The sequence below is a fragment of the Lepus europaeus genome, chromosome 2 (genome assembly GCF_033115175.1).
Source record: "Lepus europaeus isolate LE1 chromosome 2, mLepTim1.pri, whole genome shotgun sequence".
In the NCBI taxonomy this organism is placed as follows: Eukaryota; Metazoa; Chordata; class Mammalia; order Lagomorpha; family Leporidae; genus Lepus; species Lepus europaeus.
In genome coordinates this window covers 120,376,388-120,388,729 of record NC_084828.1, presented here as the reverse complement: position 1 = coordinate 120,388,729, position 12,342 = coordinate 120,376,388, and the positions used below count along the sequence as shown (strand labels likewise).

Genomic DNA, 12,342 nt, shown 5'->3' with positions numbered 1-12,342 from the left:
TGCAAAAGATGGCTCAAGTACTTGGGCCCCTGCACACAATGTGGGAGATCTGGCTAAAGCTCTTGGCTTTGGCCTGGCCCAGCTCTGGCCCTTGTGGCCAATGGGGCAATGAACCAGTGGATGGAAGATCTCTGCCTCTCCTTCTGTCTCTGTAACTCTGCCTTTCAAATAAATAAATACATCTTTTAAAGGAGGGAAGGGAAGGGAAGGGGAGGGGTAAGAAGGGATGTGAGGAGAAGGAAGAAAAGAAAGAAATGATGAGAACAGGGACTTGATATAGCTTTGCTTGAAGATCTACCCCCTAGAGTTAGGTGAACCAAAAAACTCCGTAAGTTGTAAGTCTATGATTTCTGATGAGGATACTCCCAATTAGCATAGTAAAGTACAATACAGATACAATACAAAAGTAGGTAAAGTACAATACATATAAAAACAGTTCAAGTATACCTAAGGGAAAAAAATTCATGCTTTCTATTCACCAATAAGAATATAGTCAAATTCTATAAATCTTCAACTTTGTAACTAGAAATTAACATATACTAGAAAATAAAGGATATATTTAATATATTTAATAGGTGGTTTACCAAATGAGTATGCCCATATACTTTAGTGAAGTTATGTTACTAAGAAATATTTGAAGAAATTAGAAACCAAAACTGGTAACAGCTGAACTCAACTCACAAAAGCAGAGAAAAAGTAAAGTTAAAGGCCCATATACAATCTCAGTTTATTTTACTCTCCTTCAAGACAAGTTTTTGGGCCAGCACTGCGGTGCAGCTGGTTAAGCCGCTACCTGTGACTCAGACATCCCATGTGAGCACTAGTTCGAGTCCCAGCTGCTGCACTTCTGATCCAGCTCCCTACTAATGTGCCTGGGAAAGCACAGGGAGATGGCCCAATTACTTGGGCCCCTGTACACATGTTGGAGACCCAGATGGGACTCCATTCTCCTGTCTTTGGTCTGGCCCAACTATGGCCAGTATGGCTATTGGAAGAGCACACCAGCAGATGGAAGATATCTCTCTCTCTAATTCTGCCTTTGAAACAAATAAAATAAACCCTTAAAAAGAAAAAAAAATGTTTTGTAGCCCATAAAAGTATGGATGACATAGTTAGACCTACAAAAATCAACCTTGTAAAACAATTCAAACCATAAATTGCATTAATATATTATGTCTTTTAAATACAAAGATGAGCACAGAACATCTACTTATAACTTACCATCAGAACTCGTGAGGACAAAGCTTTCTGCTTGAGTCTGTTTCTTTACACCGAAACTTTTTGGGAACCAGTGAAGATCTATAGGGTAAATATCATCAGGAAGCTTTACTATTTGACTTGTTTCACTGGTTAACAAGTTCCACTTCACTATCTGGTGATCATCACTACATGAATACAGCTCTTCAGCAGTAGTCCAGCCCACACAGCTTACTAATTCTTGATGTATCACAATGTTAAGAAGACATAAAATATACAAAAATATCTTAAATATTAATAAGTAAAATAATTTATAGATGCAGATTATGAAGACAAAGTAGAATAGTGTGAAACATTTTCAGGCTTCTAAAAGTACTTTTCATTATATGGTTTTTATATTTTTCTCCATACAAAGAGATAAACATCTGCCAAAACAGTTGTAAAAATGTAAAGCAGGGGCCTGTGCTGCAGCGTAGGGGTAAAGCCGCTACCTGCAATGCTGACATCCCATTCGGGTACCAGTTCAGTCCCAGCTGCTCAATTTCTTATCCAGCTTTCTCTCTCTACTATGGCCTAGGAAAGCAACAGAACATGGCCCTCAAGTCCTTGGGCCCCTGCACCTGCATGGGAGACCCAGAAGAAGCTCCTGGTTCGGATCAGCTCAGCTCTGGGTGTTGTGGCCATATGGGGAGTGAACCAGCAGATGGAAGACCTCTCTCTCACTCTGCCTCTGCCTCTTTGTAACTCTTCCTTTCAAATAAAGAAATAAATCTCTAAAAACAATAATTTAAAGCAAGAAAGACATCCAGATGCCAAAGGGGAAGAAAAGGGTCTAACTACATGAAAATGTAAAACTTATGTTACAAGCTGAAGCTCTGGCCCAGAGATTAAGTCACCACTTAATCTCTGGCATCCAACACTGGAGCTCCAGTTCCAAGTCTTGGCTGCTCAGCTTCCAATCCAGCTCCCTAATAATGCACCCTGGAATACAGTGCAAGATGGCCCAAGTGGTTGGGCCCCTGCTACCCACCCTGCCACAAAATGGAGTTTGGGGCTCCTGGCTTTGACGTGGCCCAACCTCAGCCATCACAGCCATTCAGGAAGTGAACAAGTGGTTCTCTCTCCTTCTCTCTTTCTCTCTCTCTCTCTCTTTAAAATAAATATTAAATCAATCTTTAAATAAATTAAATTAAAAACCTGTGTTACACAAATTCCATAAATAAGGCCAAAAGATACACAAAAGAAACCAAATAGATCAAAAGGCATGAGAGGTTCTATATACAATGTTGGGGGATAGGTAGGGAGAAAAGGGACCTATATATTTTTTCTTTACATATATCTGCATCACCAAATTTCTTAGGATCAGCATATATTATTTTGGTAAGTAAAAAAAATCAAGTGTTAAAAGAAGACAGAATCTAAGAGTAAAATAACTTCCTTAAATCACACATTATATCATTCAGAAACCTAGCAAAAACACCTAGCTTCACAGCTGAAACTAAAATCTTACCAAACTTTTTTTTATTTCACTTATTTATTTATTTTTGACAATAACAAATTTTTTGACAATAAGGACAGGACATAATTCAGTTACAACACTGTACTTATAACATGCAAAAAGCTAGATGAGATATGATCTCTAAAAGTCTTATTTTATTTAACCTATTTTATTTTTGGCCTCCAATTTATCAGAAGGATTTCTACATAAGCTAAGACATTGAAGTAACTGTCACTTCCTCCATCAGGACAGCTGCTTACCTTAGTAGAACCATGTACCTAGAGAAGGCATTTTAGTTTGTCACTTACAGTGGATGTTTTGTTTTGCTTACATATGAATTTCTCTATTGACAGATCATTCTTGGTTGACCTATTTGTTTTGTTATTGCTACTATATAATACTTTTTTTACTTCATTTTTTCTCATCAATGCTTTTATAGGTTTATTTGAATAATAAAACTTTTTCCAAGGAAACAATGTGTTAAAATTATCCAGGGACAATATAGGTTTTTTAAAGATTTTAAAATATAACAGATTAAGTAGCAACTAAAAGATTTACACCTTTTTTACAGATTATAGAAAGGTTTTAGAAGTCAGCATAAATAGCTAATAATGTGGCACTAGGATACTTAGAACTCAAAATACAACTTAAACAAAAGGACCATCAACCATTAATGAAAAAAGGCCTAAAATTCTGGCACCCAAACAATGTTAGATAAAACCTAGAAAGAAAGAAGCTTACAGGGTCGGCACCGTAGCTCACTTGGTTAATCCTCAGCATGTGGCACCAGCATCCCATATGGGCACTGGGTTCTAGTCCTGGTTGCTCCTTTTCCAGTACAGCTCTCTGCTGTGGCCCGGGAAGGCAGTGGAGGATGGCCTAAGTGCTTGGGCTCCTGCACCTGCATGGGAGACCAGGAAGAAGCACCTGGCTCCTGGCTTCGGATCGGTGCAGCGCTGGCTGTAGCAGCCATTTGGGGAGTGAACCAGCGGAAGGAAGACCTTTCTCTCTGTCTCTCTCTCTCTCACTGTCTATATCACTAGGATATATAGGATTAACCTATTGCACAACAGCGCCGGCCCCTTGAATAAATGTTTAAATCAGTGCTTTCCTATTTCTGTTGAAGAACCAGATTTTTTTTTATTTCAAATTCACTGCAGATTGATATTTCATAAGATAAAATAAAAATTATTTGAACAATGATCTTATATTTGAGGCTGTAACAAAATCAAATTGGTACAGAAATTTCATACTTCTTATTTTCAATTTCTAAACTTACCCCTTCACCGACATGTAATAAGGTCCACTAATGACATTTTGGGTGGAACTGTTTTTGTTGTTGTTCTTATAGGAGACACACACACAAAAAACACACACACACACACACACATACAGAGAAAGAGAGAGATCTTCCATATGCTGATTCACCCCCCAAATGGCCCCAACAGCTGGAGTTTGGCCAGGCCAAAGCCAAGAACCAGAAGACTCTTCTTCCTGGTCTCCCACGTGGGTGCAGGGGCCCAAGCACTTGGGTCATCTTCTGCTGCTTTCCCAGGTGTATCAGCAGGGAGCTGGAATGGAAGTAGAGTAGCTAGGACCTGAACCAGCACCTATACGGTATGCTTGAGTTACGGGCCATGGCTTTACCCACTGCACTACAGGGCCAGCTCTGTGTGAAACTGTTTTAAATGGCTAAGAATGATGATAATAGCGCCCATCATATGTCTTTGGCATGTAATTGGGGGCATACTGACAATATATAGGGTCATACATTTAACAAAATATTAATAATTGCCACCTTCTCAAATGAAATAGCAAAGTTCTGACTGCTCAGATTTCCCTAGTTTGTCCTCCAGTTTATCATGAGTATGACGAAATGGAGAACTCAATTGACATATTCTAGATCACAATAGCAAAGAAATTACTTGTTGTTTTAAAAAAGCTTCTCTTTTAAGATCCTACTAGACTAAACGAAAACTACTCTTTAAGTACTTAAGTATAATACTTAAGTAGAGTAAGAAAAATGTCAATAAGAATTTGAAAGTAAGATTTAGGGCAAATAGTTTGCTTTGGAAAATTACCTATAACACATGACTTCAAATATTTCAAAAAACAATTTAGCTAAACTACAATTAAAGGAGTAAAAAAACTCTATTCTCCAACTAGAATGCAAAATAGAAGAAAACTTTTAACAATACTATAAAATGATCACAATAAAGTAGTAAGTTTTAAAAGGATATGCTTTGGTTCTTTTAAAAGAGATATCTTCAGTCTCATGTCTCCACTTCCAGCAAAAAATTTAAATGCCACTTAATTGTATTCACTGTAAAAAGGAGAAAATGTATAAAGTTAGCATTAAAAACAAACATGTCAAAACACAAAAAAAGCTACCAAAATAGCTTTGCACCCCAAGGAATACTGCAACCCCTTTCATTTTTCTGGTATTACATGGGAAAAGGAAGAAAACTGGTAGGTGCACCAATCCTGTCAAAGGGCAATGGACAGTCTTGGGTTGAACCCCAAGGGTCCTCTGCAAGCTTCCTGAGTTGGACCTACAAGTCCAGGGCACCATTAAGTAAATCTGATCAGATAAAGAACTACCAAAGGCAATCCTGAGCCACACCAAAAGATTCTGCAAACTGGGAACTCTTCATAAATCAATTTTAGCCCTGTGTAATAGCTATAAATTGAATTTCCAAAGTCTGAACAAAAAATAAACTACATTTTTAGAGATTTATTTTAGGACTCCCATGAAAATAATTGGTAGCCCAATCTGGGGTTTGTTGTTGCAAGGTGGTCCAGGGTAGGGGGAAGGATCAGCAGACACTATCCAACAGTTATGGTTACCACAATGGCAATATGAAAAAATAATTATTTAAAGAAAGAGGTAACATTTTGATTATAAAATTCACATAAAAGTCACAGTAATTGTTAAATAAAAACTTCAAAAAAGAGGAGTAACACTTTCTAAATAACCATCTCATCGAAAGAAACAAATCAAGAAAATTCTAAATTGTCAGACTCCAATTTACATGTACAGACTTACTTTCTGAGTAATTTAACCTAAAATAACTCATGGGCCAGTGTTGTGATGTGGAGGTAAGGGTTCCACCTGCAATGCCCGCATCCCATTGGGTGCTAGTTCATGTCCTGGTTGCTCCACTTCCCTGTTAGGGGTCTATGAAAAGCAGTAGAAGATGGTCCAAGTTCTTGGGCCCCGGCCACACCATGGGAGACCTGAAAGAAGCTCCTGGCTCCTGGCTTCAGCCTGGCCCAGTGGTGGCCATTGCAGTCATCTGGTGAGTGAACCAGTGGATGGAAGATCTATCTGTCTCTCTCTGCGCTCTCTCTCTCTCTCTTCCTCTCAGTCTCTCCCACTCTTTCTGTAACTTTGACTTTCAAATAAATGAATAAATCTTTTTAAAAAAAGTGTAAATAAAGGGAAAAAATTCTCTTTACCCAGTCAAAAGTTACTGCTAACCATATCAAAGGAGATGCTGACTATATTTAGTAGACCTCCTTTAGATAATTTCTTATTCCTTTGAGTCCTGGAAGACTTTTAGTTCCCACAAGGTACTGAATACTGGTACTGTATTTCAAAGCATTCCTTTCACTTCTCCTTCTTCCAGTTGTCACAGGGTGATTTCTGTTGAACATCAAAGGTATGAAACTTTGTAGCACAGCCAGAGCTAGAATACAATCTCTCCCAGGCAAACTTCACAGGTTCACTTTTTGTTCCTTAGTAGTTCAACATCTTCTTCAAAACTCCTTCCTCCCTCCTATCAGGACTCTTCCAATCAGTGAAGGTAAAAAGAATAACATTTTAAAAAATTCTGTTTTTTCACAATAGCACAAATTTACTCAGCTAATAGAGTTTAATAAAATAAAAGCAGATAGGGGCCGGCGCCATGGCTCACTTGGTTAATCCTCTGCCTGTGGCGCCAGCATCACATATGGGCACTGGGTTCTAGTCCCGGTTGCTCCTCTTCCCGTCCAGCTTTCTGCTGTGACCCGAGAAGGCAGTGGAGGATGGCCCAAGTCCTTGGGCCCCTGCACCTGCATGGGAGACCAGGAAGAAGCACCTGGCTCCTGGCTTCGGATCGGTGCAGCGCTGGCTGTAGCAGCCATTTGGGGGGTGAATAAATGGAAGGAAGACCTTTCTCTCTGTTTCTCTCTCTCACTGTCAAACTCTATCTGTAAAATAAAAAATAATAAATAAAATAAATAAATAAAAGCAGATAAATTCTTGCTTCTGGAAGTGACAAAGAACACAATAGATAAGAAAATATACATAAAAGCTGGATATACTATTGATATAAAAAAATTTAAAATAGTATGGTTTTTATAAGAAAGGGACTACTGCCCAACAAAGAAAAGCCCAGGACTGGACGGCTTCACTGCTGAATTCTACCAGACATTTAAAGAAGAACTAACTCCAATTCTTCTCAAGCTATTCAAAACAATGGAAAGGGAGAGAGTCTTCCCAAACTCCTTCTATGAAGCCTACGTCATCTTAATTCCTAAACCTGAAAAAGATGCAACAGAGAAAGAGAACTATAGACCAATATCCCTGAAGAACATAGACACAAAAATACTCAACAAAATATTGGCTAATCAAATCCAACAACACAGCAGAAAAATTATTCACCAGACCAAGTAGGATTTATCCTGGGTATGCAAGGATGGTTCAACATTCGCAAACCAATCAGTATGATATATCAGATAAACAAAATGAAGAACAAAAACCATAGGATTATCTTTATAGATGCAGAGAAAGCATCTATGACAATGCAGCATCCTTTCATGATGAAAACCTTAAACAAATTGGGTACAGAAGGAACATTCCTCAACACAATCAAGGTAATTTATGACAAACCCATGGCCAGTGTCCTCTTGAATGGGGAAAAGTTGGAAGCATTCCCTCTAGGATCCAGAACCAAACAAAGATGCCCACTCTCACCACTGCTATTCAATATAGTTCTGGAAGTTTTAGCCAAAGCCATTAGGCAAGAAAAAAGAAACCAAAAGGATACAAATTAGAAATGACAAAATCAAACTATCCTTATTTGCAGAATGACATGTTTCTATATATAGGGGATCCAAAAAACTCCACAGAGAGACTACTGGAACTCATAAAAGAATTTGGTAAACTGGCAAAATATAAAATCAACATAGAAAAATCAATAGCTTTTGTATACAGAGAGAATGTCATGGCTGAGAAAGAACTTTTAAGATCAGTCCCATTCACAATAGCTTCAAAAAGAATTAAATACCTTGGAATAGTTTAACCAAGGATGTCAAAGATCTCTATGATGAAAATTACAAAACATTAAAGAAAGACGCAGAAGAAGACATTTAAAAATGGAAAAATCTTCCATGTTCATAGATTGGAAGAATCAACATCATCAAATCGTTCATACTACAAAAGCAATTTACAGATTCAATGGGATCACAATCAACCAAGGACTTTCTTCTCAGATATACAAAAAATGATGCTAAAATTCATATGGAAACACAAGACACCCCAAATAGCTAAAGCAATCTTATACAACAAAAATAATGCTAGAGGCATCACAGTACCTGATTTCAAGACATACTACAGGGCAGTAATAATCAAAACAGCCTGGTACTGGTAAAAAAAAACAGACTTGTAGATCAATGGAACAGAATAGAAACTCCAGAAATCAATCCATGCATCTACAACTAACTCATATTTGTCAAAGGAGCTAAAATCAATACCTGGATCAAGGACAGTCTGTTTAACAAATGATGCTAGGGAAAATGGATCTACACATGTGGAAGTATGAAACTATCCTCCTACCTTACACCTTACACAAAAATCCATTCAATATGGATCAAAGACCTAAATCTATGACCCAATACCATCAAATTATTAGAGAACATTGGGGAAACCCCATAAGACATTGACAGAGAAAGAGTTATTGGAAAAGACCCCAGAAACAAAGGCAATCAAAGCCAATTACATCAAGCTGAGAAGTTTCTGCACTACAAAATAAGCACTCAGCAAAGTGAGGAGGCAACAGACAGAATAGGAGAAAATATTTGCAAACTATGTAACTGATAAAGGGTTAATATTAAGAATCTAAAAAAAGCTCAAGAAATTCAACAACAATAAAACAAACAATCCAGTCAAGAAAGGGGCAAATGGGGCCAGTTCTGTGGCATAGTGGGTAAAGCCACCGCCTGCAGTGCTTGCATCCCATATGGGTGCCGGTTCGAGTCTCGGATGCTCCACTTCCAATCTGTCTCTGCTATGGTCTGGGAAAGCAGTAGAAGATGGCTCAGGTCCTTGGGCCCCTGTACCCACATGAGACACCTGGAGGAGGCTCCAGGCTCCTGGTTCCTGGCTTTGGATCGGTGCAGCTCCAGCCACTGAAGCCACTTGGGGAGTAAACCAGCAGATGGAAGACCTGTCTCTGTCTCTCTCTCTCTCATTGCCTCTCCTCTTCTCTCTGTGTAACTTATAGGTAAATAAATAAATCTTAAAAAAAAAGAAGAAGAACGAAAGAAAGAAAGGAAGGAAGAAATGGGCAAAGGATTTGAACATGCATTTTTTTTTTAAGATTTTATTTATTTACTTGACAGGTAAAATTACAGACAGTGAGAGAGAGAGACAGAGAAAAGTCTTCCTTCCATTGGTTCACTCCCCAAATGGCCATAATGGCTGGAGCTGCACCCATCCAAAGCCAGGAGCTAGGTGCTTCTCCCTGGTCTCCCACACAGGTGTAGGGGCCTAAGCTCTTGGGCCATCTTCTTTTCTCTCTCTCTTTTTTTTTTTTTTTTCTTTTTTGACAGGCAGAGTGGACAGTGTGAGAGAGACAGAGAGGAAGGTCTTCCTTTTTGCCGTTGGTTCACCCTCCCATGGCCGCCATGGCTGGCGCGCTGCAGCCGGCGCACCGTGCTGATCCAAAGCTAGGAGCCAGGTGCTCATTCTGGTCTCCCATGGGGTACAGGGCCCAAGGACTTGGGCCATCCTCCACTGCACTCCCAGGCCATAGCAGAGAGCTGGCCTGGAAGAGGAGCAACCGGGACAGAATCCGGCACCCCGACTGGGACTAGAACCCGGTGTGCCGGCGCCACAAGGCAGAGGATTAGCCTATTGATCCACGGCGCTGGTCTCAGGCCATCTTCAACTGCTTTCCCAGGCCACAGCAGAGAGGTGGATTGGAAGAGGAGCAACTGGGACTAGAACCTGGCGCCCATATGGGATGTCGGCACCGCAGGTGGAGGATTAACCTAGTGTGCCACAGCACCAGCACTGAACAGGCATTTTTTCAAAAGAGGAAATTCAAATGGCCAACAGACACTTGAAAATGTCACGATCACTAGCCATCAGGGAAATGCAAATGAAAAGCATGATGAGGTTTCACTTCACTCACTTAGAATGGCTCTCATACAGAAATGAACAAACAACAAATGTTGGCAAGGATGTGAAGAAAAAGGTACCCTGGACCACTGTTGATGGGAATGTAAACTGGTGCAGCCACTGTGGAAGACAGTATGGAGATTCCTCAAACATCTGTATATAAGCTTACCATATGATCCAGCTGTCCCACTCCTGGGAATTTACCCAACCCAAAAGAAATCACCATATGAAAGAGTTATCTGTACCCCCATGTTCATTGTGGCACAATTCACAACAGTTAAAATATGGAATCAACTCAGATGTCCATCAGCTGTTGACTGGATAAAGAAATTATGGTATATATATATATATATATATATATATTATATATAGCTATTAAAAAAAGAAATTAAAGAAATCCTGTCATTTGCAATAAGATGGATGCAACTGAAAACCATTATATTTAGTGAGATAAGCCAGTCCCAGAAAGACAGATAACATGTCTTCCTTGATCAAGGTAACTAATAGAGTACCTGAAATATAATGTGTTGGAGTGAAACATTCTGAGATTCAATGATTTTTTTTTTAGCCCTTGTGTTTTCTGTTGAGGAACAGTGTTTTTGTTTTTTTGGTTTTTTTTCTGTTCATACTATTTGTTGAACTCTTTTACTTTGAGTAGGGGTAACTATACAATCATTAACTATACTGAAAATATATCTTGGTAAAAATTAAGAGTGAAAATGTGAGAAAGGGGGGGAATGTTACTATATTCCTAAATCTGTATATATGAAATATATGAAGCTTTAAAATTAATCAAAAAAGGGACAATCAACTATTCAGAAATATACTGCAGAGGAATTTTGAAAAGAAGGTGGCATCCTAACACTGGGAAGAGTCTGTTGCTCAAAGAACCTTAGGCATTCCATTTAGCCAAGATTATCTGAATGAATAACACATGCACTCTGGTATGAGACTGAATAGAGGACTAAGGCAAAAGTAACATTAGAGCATAGTCAATTCAGACAAATTCAGGATTGCTTCAATGCTGCACTGAGAGATTTTCAGTCTGCTCAAAGGCATTGGCCACTGAGGATCTGATCAACAAGTGGTATTGGAGTGGGAGGAATAAGAGTAAGATAATGCAAAGAAAATGTCCAGGGTACAGATAACCTCGCAACTTTACATAGGAAATACTATTGTGCTCTTACTATTAAAAGTTATTTATAGGGGCCCGGCACTCTGACATAACAAGTAAAGCTGCTGCCTGCGGTGCCAGTAAAAGATGGCCCAAGTCCTTGGTTCTCTGCACCCACATCGGAGATGTGGAAGAAGCTCCTGACTCCTGGCTTCAGATCAGCTCAGCTCTGGCCATTGTGGCTACCTGGGGAGTGAAACAGCAGATGGAGGACTTTTTTTCTCTCTCTCTCTTACTCTGCCTCTCTGTAACTCTGCCTTTCAAATAAAAAATAAATAAATATTTTTTAAAAAGTCATTTATAAATTATATCTGGGGGGTGGCACTGTGGCATAGTGGGTAAAGCTGCTGCCTAGAATGCTGGCATCCCATATTGGAGCCAGTTCAAGACCCAGCTGCTCCACTTTTGATCCAACTCCCTGCTATGGCCTGGAAAAGCAGCAGAAGATAGCCCAAGTGCTTGGGCCCCTGACCCTTTGTGGAAGACCCAGAATAAGCTTCTGTCTCCTAGTTTTGGATCAGCCCAGCTCCAGCCATCGCAGCCATTTGGGGAGTGAACCAGCAGATGGAAGACCTCTCTGGCTCTGCCTCTGCCTCTCTGTAACTCTGCCTTTCAAATAAATAAATAAATAAATCTTTTAAAACAAAACTGGCTCTGGTCCAGTTTACACCAATATATGTGGGGTTTGGGAAGAACAAAATGTTGTTACTTGTCAGCACCTCCATCATAAAAGCTACCATCACCTCCTGCCTCATTTATTGCAGTAGCCTCAGAACTGATCTTCTGCTCCTATACTTACGCCTCCAAGCTCTTCTAAAAACAACAGCAATAATTGCTTTTAAGCTAAGTCAGAGCACAAAGGCCAGTATAGCTAAAACAGAATGAGTGGGGCCAGTGCTGTGGCCCAGTAGGTTAATCCTCCACCTGGGGCACTGGCATCCCATATGGGCAACAGTTCTAGTCTCAGCTGCTCCTCTTCAGATCCAGCTCTCTGCTGTGGCCTGGGAAAGCAGTGGAAGATGGCCCAAGTCCTTGGGTCTCTGCACCCGTGTGGGAGACCCTGAAGAAGCTCCTGGCTCCTGGCTT

At 39.7% G+C, this 12,342-nt stretch overlaps 1 protein-coding gene across 8 annotated transcripts in view; it reads right to left on the bottom strand.

Annotated features, from left to right (window-relative positions):
- Positions 1-12,342, bottom strand: part of IFT80 (intraflagellar transport 80) — a 137,347-nt gene that overhangs the window by 110,718 nt on the left and 14,287 nt on the right. For 5 of the 8 annotated variants that reach the window (XM_062212421.1, XM_062212412.1, XM_062212395.1 and 2 more), the window contains 2 exons: positions 4,937-5,018; positions 1,222-1,444 (listed from right to left, as the gene is read on the bottom strand). The exons of 1 other annotated variant lie outside the window; for it this stretch is intronic. In XM_062212421.1, the coding sequence (XP_062068405.1) occupies positions 1,222-1,444; positions 4,937-4,972 (259 nt within the window). In that variant the 5' untranslated portion in view covers positions 4,973-5,018. Of the gene's footprint in view, positions 1-1,221; positions 1,445-1,817; positions 1,958-4,936; positions 5,019-12,342 lie in introns of those variants that run through there. 2 more of the 8 variants (XM_062212415.1, XM_062212432.1) reach the window with 2 other exon arrangements.